The sequence below is a fragment of the Caretta caretta genome, chromosome 26, assembly GCF_965140235.1.
Source record: "Caretta caretta isolate rCarCar2 chromosome 26, rCarCar1.hap1, whole genome shotgun sequence".
NCBI lineage: Eukaryota > Metazoa > Chordata > Testudines > Cheloniidae > Caretta > Caretta caretta.
In genome coordinates, this window is record NC_134231.1 from 11,912,881 (window position 1) to 11,932,578 (window position 19,698).

Consider the following 19,698-nt stretch of genomic DNA (forward strand, 5'->3'; position numbering starts at 1 on the left):
CTGTCCATATACCTCATTTCTGAGTTCTCCTCTGCTCACACAAATAAAATCTGCCTTGAAATTATCTTTGTCTAGATCACAAAAGGTTAATGGTCCAGCAAGCACAAATAAACATACCAGGGTCCTTTTCTACACCAGCAAATATGCATCCATATAAACATCAATGCAAGTTTCAAGATAGAAATTCAAAAGCTGTTTAGGGACAATCAGCGACACACCTGTTGTTTGCAGTGTCATTGTAGCCGTGTCGGTCCCAGGATATTAGCGAGACAAGGTGGATGAGGTAATATTTATTGGACCAACTTCTGTTGGTGAGAGAGACAAGCTTTCAAGCTTCCAAGCCTACAGAGAACTCTTCCTTGGGTGTGGGAAAGGGACTCAGAGCGTCACAGCTAAATACAAGGTGGAACAGATTCTCTAGCATAAGCAGTTAGCACATGTTGCAAGAGACCATTCAAGGTGAAGTGGGCTGTTAACACCTCTGGGATCATAGGACACAGCAAGGTTAGTGGGTTACAGATTGGTGTAATGAGCCATAAATCCAGCGCCTTTATTGAATCCATGATTTCTAGTATCTAGCAAAGTTATGAATTTAAGCTCCCAGGCTCGTCTTTTCATGGGTTTCCTTTGAGGACGAAGATAAGAGGTCAGATGTGGAGTGGTCATTCTGTGAAAAGTGTTTGCTCGTAGGTAATAGGTGTTTTTCTCGTCTCATTTTTCTGTGTGAGTTCACTTGAGAGCATCGTGATTGTCTGGTTTCATCCATACAGTTGTTCTGGGGGCATTTAGTGCCCTACCCCACGTGTTGTGATAGAAAGGTGTAGGACCCATGGATCTTGAAAGGTGTGTCGTATCATCTTCACAGTGGAGCTATGTCTGCAGGGAGTTTGCCTCTGGGAGCTTACTTCTTGGCAAGTTTGGGGGAGTTTGAAGGCCAGAAGAGGGGGTTCAGGAAATGTTCCTTTCAGGAGCCAATGGGAGCTGTGAGGGTGGCACCTGAGGGCAGCGGCACGCGGAGACCCTCTGCCCTGCCCCCACCTAGGAGCCACTGCCGGGGAGGGGGGGCGTGTGCTGGTCACTTTGGGAGCCACGCCACCCGAGGTAAGCACCCCCCCTGCTCCCCTCCCACACCCCAACCCCCGGCCCGGCCCAGCCCAGAGCCCACACCCAGCATGCAAACATCCTCCCAGAGTCCACACCCCTCACCCCCTCACCCCCTACCCCAGCCCAGAGCCCACACCCCGCACCCAAACTGCCTCCCAGACCCCTCCTGCACCCCAAACCCCCTGCCCCAGTCAAGGTCCCTCATTTTATTTTCACTTACTTATAGGAGGAGGATGAAGAAAATAAATGAAAAATGGGGAGGGGGAAATAAGAGAGAATGTTCTTTTCCTGGGTTGGGTCCCAGGGAGGGGGGGCGAAAATGAATCTGTGCACAGGGCCCCGCTAACTCTAAATCCACCACTGTCTCAAGGGATCACCAAAACTACACACAATGACTGGTTTCAGAGTAGCAGCCGTGTTAGTCTGTATTCGCAAAAAGAAAAGGAGGACTTGTGGCACCTTAGAGACGAACCAATTTATTTGAGCATGAGCTTTCGTGAGCTACAGCTCACTTGGAATTCTATTCATGAAGTACGCCTGACTGGTCTTGTAGGATTGGGAGTAAACATCATGGCGTCTCCTGTATTTGCATAAGTGTCATTCCAAGGTTATGTGTGTGTGTGTCCCCTCCCCTTCACCCAGCAGCTGCAAGCCTGAAGCAATTCAGCTGTGGAAACGCAGGACTATTCCTGCTGGATGCTTGAGGAATAAAGGTATTTAGTGCTGTGTTTTTACAGCATACACACAAAAAAGTTAGATAAATACTCTTTCCAGAAGGTTGCCGTGTAATACTACTTTATATATTAGAATTCAGAACCCTCAAACAGAGAGAGACAAAGCAGGCTGCTCCCTAAGGCAGAACTCACCGCGCCTTGTCCTAGGCAGGGTCTCTGTAGACTGAACTCTGAAGGCCCTCACTCTTAAAGTGATAGCTTGTCATTTTTAACCGTTTCTAATACACCTAGGGCAACCAGACAGCAAATGTGAAAAATCAGGACCGGAGGTGAGGAGTAATAGGCACCTATATAACTCAAAGCCCCGAAGATCGGGACTGTCCCTATAAAATCGGGACCTCTGGTCACCCTAAATACACCACATTTAGGATCCTAACTTGTATTGAAATTCCTTTGAGGGTCTGGGCCACAGAGCTCCTGGAAACCTATTCTTGATTTAAAAAATGAACAGAATTTTCCATCCTTACTGAGATCAAGTGAGTCATACATACTGTGGCTTTTGATGTAATGAGTCATCACACTCAACATTGGATTAGGCCAAAGAAGTCTAGACTTGATGCATGGTGACACTGTTCTCATGATAGAAGTAGGCCGCCTGATCATAATTGCTTCCATTTCAGAGGGGGAGGCACTGGGCATTCAGACATGCTCTCTCCATTACCCGCTGTTCTGACCAGTGAAACCGGCTAGAGAAGCCTTTAAGGCAGTCTCAGAATGGGAGGCAGCTCAGAAGTGCGGGAGGGTTTCCCAGGGGCTGGTTGAAATTTTTCCACTGAAACTTATTTTCCCCCCAGCAGAAAATTGGCTTTTTGACCAAACAAAAATGTGTGTAGACGGGGTCGTGTCGTCTTTGAAAATTTTCATTATTTCTTTATTCTGAAAACCCCAAGTCCCCAAAGCAAAACACTTGGTATCCAACCACTACAGTGGGTTTTTTGTTTTGGACCAAAAATTTCTCAGTTTTCAGCCACAATTTCTCAGGTTTTGGTCGCCAAAACCAAAACCAAAAATTCATTTTGGGGGGGCTGCAGGTTTTCTGGCCCCCGTCCGGCAGTCACTGATGCAGCGTTAACTCCAAGGCCAAGATGGTAGATAGGCTCCAAAAGGGATTAAATAGCAGCTTGGTCTGTGTGGTCTGAAAGCTACTACCAGAGGCAGGATGGTCCAGTGGTTAGGGCACTAACCTAGGACTTGGGAGACCCCTGTGAAGTTCCCTGCCTCTGCCGCCCACTTCAGTGTGCCTTTGGGTAGTTCCCCAGCTGTAAAATGGGGATAATCGGACTGCCTTACTTCACAGGGGGTGTTCTGCGGATCAGTACGTTACAGATTGTGATGTGCTCAGATAAGCAACGTAGGTACGTCTACGCTGCACCCCACTCGCGGCGACGTGTAGAGTACGGGCTGCTACCTGCCACAGTGAAAAGTAGGCTACATCCACACTGCGGTGCGTAGCTGCAGCGGGGAAAGGCTCTGGCAGCGGAAAGCAGCCGGAGCCTTTCCCCGCTGCCGAAGTCTTTAATTGCAGCAGGGAAGGTCTCCAGCAGCTCCCTGCTGCAGGAGCCTTCCCTTGCCTTGGGAAGTTGCTGGAGCCTTTCCCTACTATCTCACCCCTGCCAGGGAAAAGGCCCTGGCAGCAGGAGGCAGCGAGAGAGGACACTGCTAAAAACAGCATGGGAGGAACTGCTTGGGCATGTAGCAAGCCTTGTAGGGTACATTCCCGCTAGGGTGCAGCTGTGGCTTTAAGCAGTGCCCCACCCTCTGCAAAGCTATTTATACAGGGTGCTAGGAGGGCATGAGGTGTATGAACGCTACACACCATCATAAGGCGTGTGCATTCTAGATGTACCCATAGAGAGACTCTGAGCACTCTGCACACGGGCGGTGGGTAGCATAGGCTGGGAGAGGCTGTGCCTCCCCCAAACAGCCAGGCGTGGCCCCGCCCCCAGGTCCCCTCCTGCCAGTTCCCCTGTCCCTGTGTCATGGCCCCGGCTCAGGCAGGGCTGGCGCGGGGGCCGCACCACCCACCCGGTGCTCTTGGGCTGGGAGCACTAGCCTGGGGCCGACAGCCATGGTGGGGGAGCTCTGGGCTCCAGCAGGGTGGGTGGGGAGCGCGCAAGGGGTGGGGCTGGGGGCTAGCCTCCCAGAGCCGGCGGTTCAACTGTCCCTGGTGCTTGCAGTCCCTGGGGGCTCTGGGGGCTTTGAGAGTTCCAAGGCTGGTTTTATGTATTAAACCTACTGAGTTACATGATGAGCCATCAGTCCAGTACCATCAGCATCTCCACAGTAATCTGTGAGACAGGGTGTATTATACAGAGAGGACTTGGAGACAGGACTCCTAGGTTCCGTTCCTGGCTTTGCCGCTCACAGCGTATCCACGGGCAAGTCAGTTAGCCTTTATGTGCCCCAGTGTGCCCATCTGTGCCTAATAATTAGTATTTATCTCCTTGGGATATTATGAGACTTAATGGATTGATGTTTGCAAAGCGAGGTCCTTGGATGACAAATGCCAGCAGAGTGCCAACTATTGTGGGTATTCGGGTAAGAAAGGAAAGGGAGAGGAAAACAGCCTGCCTTTTGTGTAAGGGATGTGAGTGAAATTATCCAAGACTGAGGTCCCAGTCCTGGAATTGGATCCATATGGGTGAACCATCATGGCTCTAATGGGGGTATCGGGGCTTAAGACCTTGCATCATACTCAATATCAGCCCAGACAAAGACCAGCAGTAAAAGTAAAGCTAAGCCTTCTGAAGACTGTAGAAACAGGTCGTCTGTAGATCAACAACTTGCTCTCTATAATCCATGGCATCATCTAATTTTCTTTCCAGATCTAGAGGGGTGAAGAACCCCCAGCTGGATTCCTTATCTCAAATGCAGAACAGGAAACCAAGGGTTTCTTCAAATGTCTAACTCCCCCATTAATTCCTCCCTTCCATTAACTGCTCCATTCCATTAATTCCTTGGCTGTATTCACAAAGTGGAACCTCCACCTCTTTTAAAAATAATTGTCGATTTCCAGTAATCTGAAACTAAAAGATGGTGCTGCCCCCGCTTGTCTGACTAGGATTGGGAAGCATTTGGTTGTTACTTTACTCTGAACAGCTCTTTCCCATAATGTCCCGTTTTGGGCCCCCCACTACAGAAGGGATGTGGACAGATTGGAGAGAGTCCAGCGGAGGGCAACGAAAATGATCAGGGGGCTGGGGCACATGACTTACGAGGAGAGGCTGAGGGAACTGGGGTTATTTAGTCTGCGGAAGAGAAGAGTGAGGGGGGGATTTGATAGCAGCCTTCAACTACCTGAAGGGAAGTTCCAGGGAGGATGGAGCTCAGCTGTTCTCAGTGGTGGCAGATGACAGAACAAGGAGTAACGGTCTCAAGGTGCAGTGGGGGAGGTCTAGGTTGGACGTTAGGAAAAACTTTTTCACTAGGAGGGTGGTGAAGCACTGGGATGGGTTCCCTAGGGAGGTGGTGGAATCTCCATCCTTAGAGGTTTCTAAGGTCAGGCTTGACAAAGCCCTGGCTGGGATAATTTAGTTGGGGATTGGTCCTGCTTTGAGCAGGGGGTTGGACTAGATGACCTCCTGAGGTCCCTTCCAACCCTAACCTTCTATGGTTCTATTATAACGCAGATAGGTATAGGTCCAGAGGCAGTAGCACCAATGAATCAAACTTTGCAGATGTGTCTTTATTGGGGTTACGCTGTTCTGTGTTCAACCCATGTCCATCTCTGCCTTGAATGCCTTATGCCTCTTCTGGGCTCCATATTTCCCTGATGACACTCTCTTGAGGGATGCATTTTTCAAACGGCTTCTGTCCTTTTGCTCCAATGTTTTGGCACCTGCTGTAAGGACCAAATTGCCTGACAGTGGGTGCAAGTTAGGTAGCTGGAGGCACAAGTACTCAGCTTTCCAGCCATGTGTGCAAATAGTTGGTGCATCTCAAGGCTGGTTTTCAAAGGTACCGAGCACCCCCGCTCCAGTTGAAGCCACTGGAAGTTATAGGGGCTCGGATCTTCTGAAAACCTGGTCCATTGTACCTGCTAAAAGGAAGGTCAGATCTCAGCCATTTTAAAAATGTCTCCCGTGCAAGCAATGGCTTTCCTTCAGTCCAATGCACGGCAGCCATTAACCCTGGGCCTGGACATTACTGTACAAGCAGTACCGTAGTCAGCAGGGTGGGGCCGTGTTCTAGTTGGGTTTTAATGGAAGGGTGGATCTTGTTGGCCTGGGGCAGGAAGTGGGTCTGTTTGGCACAGCCTGGCTGTTTCCAATGACGTGACAGGAAACCAGCCAGCAACAGGACTCCAGTTGGGAAGGTCGAGCCCCTCGCACTTACAGCCAATCTTGGGGGTGGGAGCTCTACGTTCAGAACACAGAGGGGATCTTTCCAGGTCACAGTTGAAACCATGGGCACGCAAGTGGTGGCCACAAGAGGTTCACACACACTGGGTGTCTTTGAATGGATCCTTGCACACCTAGGAGCTCACGGGGCCCGACAAACGCACGTATCAGGCATGCAACAGGTATGCTCACCTATTTTGCAACTGTCAATGACATCTAAACATACTCCTTTGGGTTCGTCATTATAAAGCTCTTAGAACAATTCATCTCCCTGACAGTCTCTCCCTCCCTCCATACAAATAAAACTGATGGTGCAAGGCTCAGTTATTTAAGGTTTAATATACGGCCCATGCCTCGGGTGGGCCATTCTTGCATATTCCATGCATGCTCCTTGCATCATGCATGGGCCATCGTAGCAGTTGTGGTGGTCTGGTCTGGCCTGTCTTTCTCTTCTTTGAATTGGCGAGTGAGACATGTTGAAATCCCTCACTTCAAACAGCTCCATAACATCCGATGAAGCAGCTGGAATTAAAGACGCTGACGCTACGTAAACATGTTGGAATTTGAAGTTCCTTTATTCTTTGCCACCGCATGACCCTGGGGTTCTGGAAACGAGAACAACAGTTCATCTTCAAAGAATTCCCCCAGGAAGTCTTGTATTCCGATGCATTTCTCAGGCCTCTTGCTGCTGATGCTAATTTATTCTTTCTATTACAACGTGAGTGATCAAGTCATTTCATAACCAGAGACAATTTAAGCACCGGTTGGTCTAAGGTAGCTTAATTTCTGGCCTTGGGAAGTAGAAAAGACCCAATTAATGGTTTATTGGGTTAGTAGTGGGTGTGAGGGGAGCTCACAGCGGGTGCTTTGGTCTCCATGGTCCATTTGGTCTGTGGGCTCTGAGATGAGTTCGCCATCTAGTGCTATGTGTGATGGTGGTTTTGTGCTGTAGATGCTTGTTTAACACACTAGTGAGCCTGCATGACACAGTGGCCTGAGAACGACCCACTCAGCTGACATAACCCACCAAAGGGCCATGAGATGGGGATGGCATCTCTCTGACTGTACCCTTCCTTTATTGCTGCTCGGTGCATTGACTGACCTCAGAGGACAGTCAGGGGCTGTCATTCAGTCATCCTCCATTCACCATCCCCAGAGCACCCAGCCCTCAGTGAGGATAAGGGATGTCACCCCTCAAGCAAGAGCCAGTGAGCAGACCTTGATCATTAGAAGAGCAGGAGGGTGACAAGGAAGGGAGAGACTCAGATAAAGGTGGGGACTTGGGTGGGGGCAGAAGGGAAGCGTTCATTACCACTCCCAGAAAACTCATTTAACCCAGCTGCTGTAGGCAGAGAACATTGTGCACCCAGCATGAAACTCCCCCCTTCCAGAGGGCCAGCCCGAGGAGTATACGGCACAGGCAGAGGGTAGCCACCAACTGCAGCCCAGAGCCCTACTCAAAGCGTTACAGTTGTCAATGGCAGGGGTGGGGGGAATTTTAGGCGAAGGACACCCAGGCAAACACTGGAATGAACTGGGGGCTTCCGTGTCTGCCCAGAGCCTCTGTGAAAGGCACATGCACGTAGCTAAACGGCGTGGAATTTAGTTCATTTACCTTGGTGGGCCGAAGGGCTGAGCTGATACTGCTTGGATTGGAACCCGTGGTTCTAGGCAGTCCAGGTATTAGGCACCTGAGGGTTGGACTACCAGGCTGTCCCCTATCCACTGAGGGCTGGGCTATTAGGTCATCGCCACCAGGCCATCCATGGAGGTTCAGACCGTTGTGGCTCCCAGACTTGATTGGTTCAGGTACCACCACCTTAAAAATGGTGTGAAGTGAATGCCTGGAACATCAAGTTTGCATCCCACAGTTTGGGAACTCCTGCTGAAGCCATCCCTACCACGTAGCCCTTCTAGCCTCTGAGCTGTAGACCATGAGGCCATCTCCACTGACCCAGTCCCTCTACCCCATGTTTAGGCTGCTAGCTCAATGTTTGGGGCTGCTTGTTTTCATTGTTCTCTTCCCACTCCTACGTGCCCGGCCAGCAGCCCACCAAAACGCTGCAATGGGAACAAAACCGCTATTAATAGATCTGCGTGCGGAAGCAAAGACATTTCCTGCTGTTCTGTGGAACTGGAGCCCCAAACCTTTTCTAGAAAGAGGCAGCTTCCTTCCTGACCAGAGGGCTGACATTCATTGTTTTGGCTGCTCTGAAGAAACGCGGAGAATTTCCATTCTTTAGAAATGCCCCCCACCCCATGATGAAGCATGGGACAGATCTTTCTCTTTCTAGTTTCATTGAGTTTGAATGCAAGGGAATATTTTCTCCAGGAATGCAATGCTTCTTTCCAGGGGTCTGGGACAGAGCACACACTGAGCTCGCCACCTGAGGTTATTTTCCCACCCCTTCCAGGATGAACGTTGTCTGGGTAATTTCCTTTGTGATCCCTGCTCATAATATTCCTTAGTGTAACGGTTGTAACCCATGCAGACGTAGTGTAGCTCTCTGTCTTCCCCTAGTGTCTGGACCACACAGAGCTTTGAGCCTGCTTCTTGCTAACAAAGGTGAATCTTTTAGCTCATTATCAGAGGCGCATGCTTGTAGAGACAGAAGTCTGCAGTCTGAACCCGGCCATTGACAACTGTGACACTTTGGGGCAGGGGTGGTCAACCTGAGCCTGAGAAGGAGCCAGAATTTACCAATGTACAGAGCCACGGTAATATGTCAGCAGCCTCCCATCCGTTCCCCCCCCCATCCCGCCACTCCCAGAGCCTCCCATAAGGTGACCAGATAGCAAGTGTAAAAAATCGGGACACGGGGTGGGGGGTAATAGGAGCCTATATAAGAAAAAGCCCCCAAAATCAGGACTGTCCCTAATAAAATCGGGGCATCTGGTCACCCTAGCCTCCTACCCACTGGCAGCCCCGGCAATCAGCACCTCCCCCTCCCTCCCAGCGCCTCCCAATCAGCTGTTTCGTGGTGTGCAGGAGGCTCTGGGGGGGAGGGGGGGAGGGAGAGAAGCGAGTGGAAAGGGGTGGAGTGGGGACAGGGCCTGGGGCAGAGCCAGGGGTTGAGCAGTGGGTGCCCCCCCGGCACATTGGAAAGTTGGTGACTGCACAAGGAGCCGCATGTGTCTCTGGAGCCAGACGTTAGCCACCCCTGCTTTGGGGTTTCCCACAGATGGGGGGGGGGGAGGTTTCTGTCACCTCGGATGTGCTTAAGCCATGCTAAGATTAATAGCTGCTCTTTACTTATTTATGCGGCGCATGGCACTGACTGGAGATGGAAACCCAGCGGTTTCTCAGTCGCTCGCTGTGAATCTGTATCTAGCTTTAGGCTCCCTCTCTCTCCAAAGGGCAGCAACACGGTGCTCTGTGCAGTGTCCTGCTTGAGTTTTTCATAGATATTTAGCTCAGAAGGAACCATTATGATCTAGTCTGACCTCCTGCACAGCCAACAGGTCTCAAACGCAAGAGCTTCTGCTCACACTGTCCCTCCTCACTGGGCAGTCACCATGCACAACCGCCGTGTGCCGCGGGGGGGGGGGGGGGGGGGGCAGGGCATCTTGCACGCTCCCTTTGCACGAGCAGTTGTTTCCATCAGACATTTATGGTTTAATGAATTGCCCTTTTCCGGCTAAACTGCTTCTGCCATGGGACAATTCCTAACCAGCTCCCCCTTGGATCACCAGCAGGCTGCTCTCGCCCTTGCTCCTTCCCTTCCACCAAGGGCTTTGCTACATGCAGGGGCTGGCTGGGGGCGAGGAACCACCCCGGGGGACGCCATGAAGGCGCCCCCAGATCAGGGTGCATATTGGTTCGACAGGGCCATTGTCAAGGCTCCCCTTCCCTGCCCTCCAGCACGCAAGACGCCTCCACCCCTGTGGCGGGAGACATCCTTCCCCAAGGGCTGGCTGGTGCTCCCCTCGGCGAGCAGCCGCGCACCGTGCGACTCCCTCCACTCCAGCCCGGCCAGAGACCGCGGCCCCACCGGGCAGCGGGAGCAGAGTCCCCAGTGGTTTGAGCATTGGTCTGCTAAACCCAGGGTTGTGAGTTCAATCCTTGAGGGGGCCATTTAAGGATCTGGGGGGGGGGGAAATTGGGGATTGACCCTGCTTTAAGCAGGGGGTTGGACTAGATGATCTCCTGAGGTCCCTTCCAACCCTGAGATTCTATGATCTATCTCCCCGCAGGCCCTGCTCTGCGCCGGCCGCTCTCAGCCCGGGCGGGCGCCCCAGGCCTGCAGTGCGCGCCGCCGGGCAGCAGGGGCCGCTGTTCGGCGCAGCCGGCTTGGCCCCCCCCCCCGGGGAGCGCTGACCCGGGAAGTGAGCGCGCGCGCGGCGGCCGGGGTCCTGCGGCCCATGTGGGCGCGGGCGGCATGGCCGAGGCTCCGCAGAGCAGGATGCAGGAGGCCATCGACAGCATGGTGCAGGGGCTGGAGCGGGAGAACATCCGCAAGATGCAGGTAACGGGGAGGGGGTCCCCGCCGGCCCCTCCCGCAGGCCCCCTCTTCTGTGCTGCAGCCCCCCCCCATCTACCTGCTCCTCTCCCCCCCCCCAGCAGTACCCTGCTTTCTGACCCATTGCAATGCGGGCCCGGGCCCCCCTGGCAATGCGGAGAGCAAACCCGTGAGCCTAGCCCCCCCCCCACCCGGCCCCCCCTCTTCTGTGCTGCCAGCCCCCCCATCTACCTGCTCCTCTCCCCCCCCACCCCCAGCAGTACCCTGCTTTCTGACCCATTGCAATGCGGGCCCGGGCTCCTCTGGCCATGCGGGGAGCAAACCTGTGAGCCTAGCCCCCCCCCCCTTCTGTGCTGCCAGCCCCCCCCATCTACCTGCTCCTCTCCCCCCCCACCCCCAGCAGTACCCTGCTTTCTGACCCATTGCAATGCGGGCCCGGGCTCCTCTGGCCATGCGGGGAGCAAACCTGTGAGCCTAGCCCCCCCCCCCCCCCTCCTTGTGGGTGTGTCTGTAGAGGGGCCCTGGACCCTTAGTGAAGGGGGGGAAGGGGTCAGTGAGCTCTGCCCCCATGCCTACTGGAGCGTGTGTGTGTGCGCAGGGATCTGGGCCCCTCTGTGCGCAGGGCTCTGGGCCCCGCACCGCGGTGGGGGTGGGTCAGGGCTACTCTCAAGGAGAGTTGGGGGGGGGGGGGGGGTCAAAGTCAGGCTGTTCTGCAAAGCCCAGGTGGTTGTGGGAGGTCAGCACTCTCTGCACAGGGCCCCCCACTGAAAGGGACAGGTGTATTGCGGGGGGGTTCAGATGTGCGTTGCTACAGGCGACGGCTTTGGAAAAGCCAGCTTTCTTTCCCGCCCTTGGCAGGGTAACATGTTTCGGTGCAGCGCCGACTGCTGCGAGAACGACCTGGCCTCCATGCAGCAGGTGCACCACTGCATCGAGCGCTGCCATGCGCCCCTGGCCCAGGCCCAGGCAGTCGTCACCAAAGAGCTGGAGAGGTTCCAGGTGAGGAGAAAGCGACCGGTGGACCCCGGTGCGGGCGAGCCCTGGCGTTCCCGTAGAGAAATAGCATCGGCGGCGGCGGTCTCTCGGGCCCCAGCTCCCCACGGAATCTGATCCCGGCTTAGTCTCAAGCCGGGCGCAGAGGTTTGCCGTGGATGCACCCGGGTGTGGGGCGAGCCAGTGCTGGGCCAAACCCCGTTGCAAAAGTAACCCGGACAAAAGGAGATGTACCCAAGCAGGGAGTTGGTAACATGAACGGGGCATCTCATTTTGGAGAAGAGACGACTTTGAGGGAGGGGGGTATCGGATACTCAGGGTTCTGCTCTGCGTTAAATCCAGGCTCACTGTGCAACACAAGGCTTGATGCCCCCCCCCCCCCCCCTTACGAGCTTCGCAGTCTTGTTCACACGGTCTGTAATTACCTTCACAACACCCGGGGAGGTAGGGCAGTGCTGTTCTCAGTTCACAGAGTCGGTATTGTTCGCCCAAGATCACACAGGACGGCTGTGGCCAAGCAGGGACTTAAACTCAGGTCTCCCAAGTTTTAACCCCGGGACCGTCCTTTCTCTCTTTGTCACACACTGAATTTGACTCCGTCCTGCTTCAGAAGGATGGCATTTGGGGGTCAAAAGAACAATGTAATCTTCAAGGGCCTCTCTCCTGAGAACCTCAATAGGGGTCCCAGCTGTGTTGCAGCTTTTATTATGCAGGGGAGATGCCTACTAGGATCTGGGCTGAGACCCCCCAAGCAGCCATCGCATCATCTCTAAGCTGCTGCTGACCTGAGCTTGGTTAATACTGATGACCTAGAGGTGAAATGCCCTGTGTCAAATACACATCATTCAGTCCTTGGTCTCAGTGTAAACTGCTGGCCATGTGGAACAGAGTAATTAACCACTGGAACAACTTACCAAGAGTTAGAATCATAGAAGATCAGGGTTGGAAGGGACCTCAGGAGGTCATCTAGTCCAACTCCCTGCTCAAAGCAGTACCGATCCCCAACTAAATCATCCCAGCCAAGGCTTTGTCAAGCCTGACCTTAAAAACTTCTAAGGAAGGAGATTCCACCACCTCCCTAGGTAACGCATTCCAGTTCTGATGGATCACTGGCAATTTTAAACCGAGATTGGTTGTTTTGCAGAAAACTCTGCTCTAGGAATTATTTTGGGGAGTTCTCTCAGACTAGATGATCACAGTGGTCCCTTCTGGCCTTGGAACCAATGAGCTAGGCTGAGACACCCTGCCCGACTTATTGCATGTAGACCACCACATAGCAAAATGACTTTGGAGGTCTTGTTGCAAATGGTGGTAAACTTCGAGCCTGCAGCAAGCTTCGTTCTTCTTCCATCCATCCCCTCCATTACAAATAATTGTGTTCTGTGGCCAAAGGCATGAGGCCTGCCATCTAAGAAGTGGATAAGAGCTCGTTTGTCCAGCTACTACACCACCCAATGCATTTTGCTCGCAGCTGCGTGAACTCTAACTGTCCGGAATTCTCATTTGCAGGACCGTTTGGCTCGCTGCACGATGCACTGTAATGACAAAGCCAAAGATTCCCTGGATTCAGGGAGCAAGGAGCAGGAGGTGAAACAACAGCTGGAGAGCTGCGTGACGAAGTGCGTTGACGATCACGTGCATCTCATCCCCAGCATGACCAAGAAAATGAAGGAGACTTTGGCAGCCATTGCACAATAAAGCTGCGTCTGTTTGGGGAGAGAGAGGGAGAAGTGTAGTTCCTATTAAAAGAGAGACATGTACACGGAGATTCGTGTTGGAAATTGAGGAATGAAAATGGATGATTAGGGTGATTTTTGTATTTTCCAAGTATTGCAGTTGTCCATTCGAGAGCTGGTTTGGTTTAAGGGCTTGGTGGTCTGGGGCTGATTTGAGGGATGTCACCAGTTGTGGAGAGGACAGACCCCAGTTCTCAAAGGGTTAATGGTCAGTGTATGTACACATCATGCTGATAATAGCAGTGTCCTCCACTGACCTTGACTTCCCTCTGAATTTAGGCCTGCTGGAAGGCACCAGTTTGACAGGCCCGGAGCCTGAGGGGCCTTTGTCCCTAAGACAGGGGTAACAGCAATGCAAGCTTCCCCAGTGCTGCCTAACCAATATTCCTCAATAGTGCCCTGCAGGAGTTAAGGGCCAGGTTCTCAGCAGATGTAAATCAGTGTAGCCCCATTAGTGACAGTGGAGCTTTGCCAGTGTAAACCCACTGAGGATCTGGCTCCAAAAGGCCAGTCTCTGTGTCCTTTTGATGGTGGTGATGTGATGGGCTAGGAGGATTTGAAGTGAAACTATCACTGGGTTGGGTTTGAACTGATGCCCTAGAGTTCAAAGGGCCAGTATTCCTGCCTCACTTGTTCTCCAGCCTGTTGTGATTACAAAAAAATGCTTTGGGGACAGGATTTTCTCCTCCTCAGCTGCTCTCACATCTGCAGAACTTACCGTCTAGCACTGACAGGTCCCTCTTGTGCAGATTTCTTTTGCCGTGGAAGAAACAATGCAAAAGGGAGTGTGTGCAATGTATTAGATAATAAGTCTGTTTCTCTTACAATGTTTCTTGCACCAGGAATCAGGGAGAACATTTTTGCATTGGTTGGTCAAGTCTCTGCAGTTAAAACATCTTCAGCCTCTACTGCCACTCACACTGGTATAAATCAGGAGTAATGCTACTGGAATAAATGGAGATATGCCTGTGTGTAAACCCAGCGTGACTGAGTGGAGAATCAGCCCCTTGTCTTTATCAGGCCACCAACCCTGCAGTGTCTAATTCTACTAAGAGAGCAAGGTCATCCAGCCCAGTATGGGTTCTCTGGAGCAATGATTCACAAGAAGTAGCATGCTCTGTTGAAAAGGGATGGCCAATACCACTTAATGATCCACTCCTGATGGTTTTACACCAGTATGACTCTATTGGCTTTAGTGGAGTTACTCCTGATTTATAGCGGTGTAAGGAACAGCAGCGTTGGGCCTGAAGTCTGTCTTTAAGAGTTATACCAGGTACATTGTTCCATGCAGTGTGGCATAAATAACTGTCCTCACCTGAGCCTCTGCAAAACAACCACTGAAGGTTTTAATATTAAAATTAAAGATTTAAGGTTTAAGGATTCTGTCCTTCTTTTTGACCTGATATTCCTAATTAAACACACAGAGAGTCTGTCTCTGTTCTCCCTCATCCTGGTATAAATCAGTTTTTCTGCTAAAGTATTGGATTTACAGCAGCGTAAATCAGTGCACAATCAGATTCTTCAGGATGCTGCAGTGCAGGCTTGAGGTGGATTTCACATCTTGTTCCTCCCCGGAGCAGCGGGGAGAGGGAGCAATGCAGAGGAGGTTGGCTTGAATGCTGGGGCAAGGCGTGAGTCATGGAGCAGCATTACTGGCTGCCTCAGCTGTGGAGCTACTCAGCTGCAGGAGGAGACAGTTCTGAATCTGTGGTCCTCAAGGTAAATGAGCACAATACAGAGAGATGATCACCGCCAAAATAAAAAGGGGAAACGACATCCGGTAAACGGCAGCACCACCTTGTCCTGTCCTTGTGGCTGGAGACACGGTAGCGAGTATCTTAGGATGGTTCTATTTATTGTGAGCTGAATGACCTGTTGCGTACAGCTATAATGAACACAACCATTTTGTTCTGTCCTTTTAAAAACTGATTTATTTTCCGAAAGTTTGATTCAAAAATAAATGTTAGATGACAGCTTCCTCCGTATTTTTACTTACGACAAGGCTTGGCATGGCTCCGCTGCGAGAAGTGCTGGATTTTGACTGTACGTGTTCTAGCGCGTTTTCCTCTCTCCAGCGCTTCATTTTGTATCGGAGCTCGTGGGTTTCACGGCTGACGTTGAAACCAGCTCTCGTTCCAACTCGCTGCTTGGGAGCCAGAGGGCAAGCTTATCCGTAAGGCTGTTTTGCGCCTTCCGGGGGGCAAGGCACAATGGAGCTCGGGGGTGCTAGGGGCTTTGCCAGCAGAAAAGTGGGGAGCCCCTTCCCCAAAGAGCTTACGAGCGAAATAGACAAGACAGGGGAAAGGGGATGTAACCTAGAGTCATGAAAGGGCTGGCAGCAAAGGTAGGGAAAGTTTCTCCTGCGTTGGAATTTCTGATTCACCACTTCCTTCAAAAGTGGTCCCCTGGAAATCAGAGCGGGACCCGAATTTGCATCTAAACGTTGTCCCTGGTGCTAATCTGCTGTAAGCGTCCCACTAAATGGGACGAGCAGGGTCGTATTGCCGCGGGGAGCCGCGCATCGATATTTTTGGCGCGTCAGTGTGCCCCGGCAAGCGCGCTGCGGGCGGCTCCGGGTGGGGAATTGGGCTTGTCATCCGCTCTCAGTGCCCGTTCTGCAACCATCTTGCTCCCGAGCTGCCGCTACCTAGATAGGGCCGCTCTTCTGAGGAATACGGGGGAAGTGAGTCGCGTGGCCTCCCCGTGGCGCTGCCGGGAGGAAGCGGCACGGCCCGCAATTGGCTGGCGGGTCAGTGAGGTCACCCGCAGGCGATACCGGCGATCACGCTGATTGGGTCAGTGATTTGAAGTCATACGCATGCGCTCCCGGCGCTACTGTTGATTGGCTGAAAGCGGGCAGGCCCGCGGCCTCGGCGTAATCCCTGATTGGTCGCTGAGCCGCGGACGGGGTGACGCCAGCGCCGGAGCCGTGCGGAGGAGCGCCAGGCGGTTGTGGCGGGGCTGACTGAGGCGGCACCATGAGTAAAGCGCACCCGCCCGAGCTGAAGAAGTGAGTGCGGCCGGGGGGCGGCGGCGGCGGCGGCGATCGCCCCGCGGGGGATGTGGAGCGAGCGGGCGGGGGGGGGTAGCCCCTGGGCCAGAATTTCAGTAGGACCCACCTTTATGGCCTCCTGCCCCCTGTGTCCCGGCATGCACCGCGCTGCCCAGCGGGGCCTCTCTGCGCGGGGCGGGCGAGACCCCCCCTCTGGGGTAACTCCTCCCCCGCCCCCCCTCGTGCTGGGCACGTGGTGCCACCTCGGGTAGGGCCCTGGGGCAGCCCCGCCCCATCCACCCTGGCAAGGGGCACGTGCGTAGGGACCCCCCCCCCATTCTAGGTGACATCAGGCTGGGTGCCCCAGAGCAGAGCTTGACTCACGTCTCTGTGCCCCCCCCCCCCAATACACGCAGAGTAGCAGTGCGCTGTTGGCCCGTGGTCAGGCTGCCGGGCCGGGGTACCGTGCCCAGAGAGCCCCGCACTGAGCCGGTACATTGACCATGGCGTGACACCTGCGTGCACGCCAGCGGGATGCCCGGGAGCGGGCCGATGGGCCGCGCCGTTCGTGTTCTGCGTTAATGCGTACCGTCTTTCTGCCCTGCTAACGTGCGGCTCTTCCCCCTTATGCCTTTCAGATTCATGGACAAGAAGCTGTCACGTGAGTTCTTTATGCGCCTAGATTTATTCTGAGCATCGCTGTCGTTTTAAAGTTCCCATGGTAGCAGGAAGAGAGCCTGAGACATAAGCCCTTGTATTAGAAGCCTGGTATGAGGCAGGACCTGCGCACAGAATCTGGCAAGAACAGGGATGATATTGCAGAAATGCACATTCCTAAGAAGTGCTAGTCACTGTGTACTCACGCAAACATCCTTATATCAAGGATGGTACAAAAACAGTCCCCAAGGATAACAGGAATGCAGAAGAACAATCACCAGCACACTAAATGCCTAACCACTATGAAGCTCTAATGTAACTTTATTCCTGCATTTTGAGGGGTACTATGTGTGATATCAGCCTACAGTCTGCTAATATTGACCACCATCCAGACTTCCTCATTATTATACTGCATTTTTGTATATGAAGCCCGTGGAATAGGGAATACTAGTTCTAGTAAGCAATGGTCCATTCACATGCAGTATGCCTAGGTTTCAAACCGTCATAGCATTAAAAGATGGTTCTAAAGCTCCCGACTCAAAGGTAACACTTTCTAACCAAGAAAGCTAAATACTACAGCTGCGTGCCAGTAGCTTTTTTTTTTTTTTAATTATTTGCCAAATATTTCTTCTAGTGAAATTAAATGGTGGCCGACATGTCCAAGGGATATTGCGAGGGTTTGACCCCTTCATGAATCTAGTGATAGACGAGTGTGTGGAGATGGCACAAGGTGGACAACAGAACACTATAGGGATGGTGGTAAGTAGAGAGTTTTCACCCCTATTGGATGGTATGGGTTGAAACGTTTTTCGAGTGTGTGTGTGTGTGGTGGTGGGGGGGGGGGGGGGTTCCTTATTTCAGACTCTTTCCCCAGTCCCCACCTGTTGCCATAATTCCAGTATCTTGATGCACACTATTTTCTAGCAAATGTGCCTGAACCAGGTGAATTCTAGGAAACTAGATAGTCCACACCATACTTGTCACTGAATAATCTCTGGGAGGTTTATGAGTCAAAGTTAATTGCTGTTCATCTTTCTAGAAGAGCTAATCTGGAGAAATATACATGCTGTAGACTACTTCCTAGCTGGGTTGTTTGCTAGCATTAAATACTTCTGATCTTTGTCCCATCTCCAGTTCTGCTAAACCACATTGGTTGCGAAAGAATTCTAATCTTTTTATATTCCTTATTTTTAGGTAATACGAGGAAACAGCATCATTATGTTAGAAGCCTTGGAACGAGTATAGATTAACCAGTGAACTCCTGCCTAGTGCTGTGATAAACCTCCCCTTAACTCCAGCTGTCTTGTTAACGAATGAGGAGTCTTCAGGAACTGTACATTCCTCATGTAAACTTATTTTTGTTAAATAAATTTTGTAATGGTTAACATAACTTGAGTAAATTAAATTAATGTAACTTCCTCTTAAAACTGGTGCCGATTGCCTGCTGAAGTATCTTGTGCATATTCCAGAAAGTCTTGGCTCTGGAGTGCACCAGAAGTAACTGAGAGACTTTAGTTCTGTGGTAGCACAATAGGTGATCTATACCATTTTTATTTCACCATTTTATTAATACACAAGCTTTCAGGCCAGCAGGACTAGACACTTTTAATCTTTCCCCTTCATTATTTCAAGTGAAAAATGTCTAGGAACAGGTCTCCAGTCTTCACAGCAGAAAAGAGCCAGAATCATGGACTGTGAATCTTTTCCCACATTGTTAGTGGTAGCATTATGAATTTCAGTCTGCCTCTTTCCCATCCATTTTGGCCTATTTTAAAATGTGTTTAGAGCAGAAAGGTACTGAATTACTAATCTTTTTCCTTAGCTGGGGCAGGATGGCCTAAAGGATTTAGGCTATCCTGGTCTGGTCACAAGTCCAGCTATTGGAGTCCAGAGGGGATGTGAAAAAGCCCCCGGACTCTACACCTCTCCAGGAAAGCCTTCAGGTTCGCCTTCAGCGATTACTTCATGAGCTGGGTGCGTCAGGCTACTGGGAAATCAAACACTAAACATGGTAATAAAACTACTCCATTGTGATGTTTCTGGAGTTCAAACCATTCCAGCTGGTTCTGATAGTAAAACAGCAGTGTATTTACTATAGTGAACAACTCTAGCACAGTACAATAGATGAACTCCTTGCACAGTGAGCTGTTCCCTCATGTGGAACTAACATTTATAGATAGTGGAGTTACAGCAGCAGATAATTTGGCCTCTGGACACGTGATTCATATTTCAATTTTGCTACTGCAGTGCAAAACCTCTCTAACAATGAAATCCTTTAATAGGCTTGGGCTAAAGCATTTGCCCCACCTTTTGCTTTACAAAGAGTGGCACCTATTTAATTATATAAAAACCAAAACAGTTCTGTTATATCTGAATAACTTTCACAGACATATTGTCTACTGCTACTAGAAACAGGCCTTAAAAATGCTGAAGAAAGAATAGGCCAGTCCTAAGGATCTTCAAAAGATTAAACAATCAATAACTAGCATGTACATAAATATTAAAAAATGGTTGTATAGAGACTTGACACTTTTCTGGTATGAAGGTTCTGTGGCTTTATACTTTTCTCCACAGCAGAGTAGAAGGCACAGACATATGACTCATGGAAACAACCTAATCTTCCCAGGAGATGCAGCTACTGTTTAAAGGATGATCAAACCCTTGATGCAGTTTGCTTCTCAA

The 19,698-nt window shown here is 51.5% G+C and overlaps 2 protein-coding genes across 2 annotated transcripts; both read left to right on the top strand.

Moving 5' to 3' along the window:
• The first annotated feature begins 10,475 nt into the window (after nucleotides 1-10,475).
• FAM136A (family with sequence similarity 136 member A) lies at nucleotides 10,476-15,340 on the top strand. Its single transcript, XM_048829283.2, has 3 exons — nucleotides 10,476-10,644; nucleotides 11,497-11,637; nucleotides 13,141-15,340. Exons 1-3 carry the CDS (start codon nucleotides 10,558-10,560, stop codon nucleotides 13,327-13,329), a joined length of 417 nt encoding a protein of 138 aa, XP_048685240.1. The 5' UTR covers nucleotides 10,476-10,557; the 3' UTR covers nucleotides 13,330-15,340.
• Nucleotides 15,341-16,243: 903 nt separating this feature from the next.
• Nucleotides 16,244-18,406, top strand: SNRPG (small nuclear ribonucleoprotein polypeptide G). The gene is made up of 4 exons (XM_048829285.1): nucleotides 16,244-16,377; nucleotides 16,998-17,020; nucleotides 17,651-17,775; nucleotides 18,211-18,406. Exons 1-4 carry the CDS (start codon nucleotides 16,346-16,348, stop codon nucleotides 18,259-18,261), a joined length of 231 nt encoding a protein of 76 aa, XP_048685242.1. The 5' UTR covers nucleotides 16,244-16,345; the 3' UTR covers nucleotides 18,262-18,406.
• The last annotated feature ends 1,292 nt before the right edge of the window (nucleotides 18,407-19,698 follow it).

Coding starts and splice junctions, on each gene's coding strand:
- FAM136A (XM_048829283.2), top strand. CDS start 10,558: ATGGCCGAGGCTCCGCAGAGCAGGATGCAGGAGGCCATCGACAGCATG. Junction 10,645..11,496: donor AGAACATCCGCAAGATGCAG/GTAACGGGGAGG, acceptor CGCCCTTGGCAG/GGTAACATGTTTCGGTGCAG. Junction 11,638..13,140: donor AAGAGCTGGAGAGGTTCCAG/GTGAGGAGAAAG, acceptor TCTCATTTGCAG/GACCGTTTGGCTCGCTGCAC.
- SNRPG (XM_048829285.1), top strand. CDS start 16,346: ATGAGTAAAGCGCACCCGCCCGAGCTGAAGAA. Junction 16,378..16,997: donor CACCCGCCCGAGCTGAAGAA/GTGAGTGCGGCC, acceptor TATGCCTTTCAG/ATTCATGGACAAGAAGCTGT. Junction 17,776..18,210: donor AGAACACTATAGGGATGGTG/GTAAGTAGAGAG, acceptor CCTTATTTTTAG/GTAATACGAGGAAACAGCAT.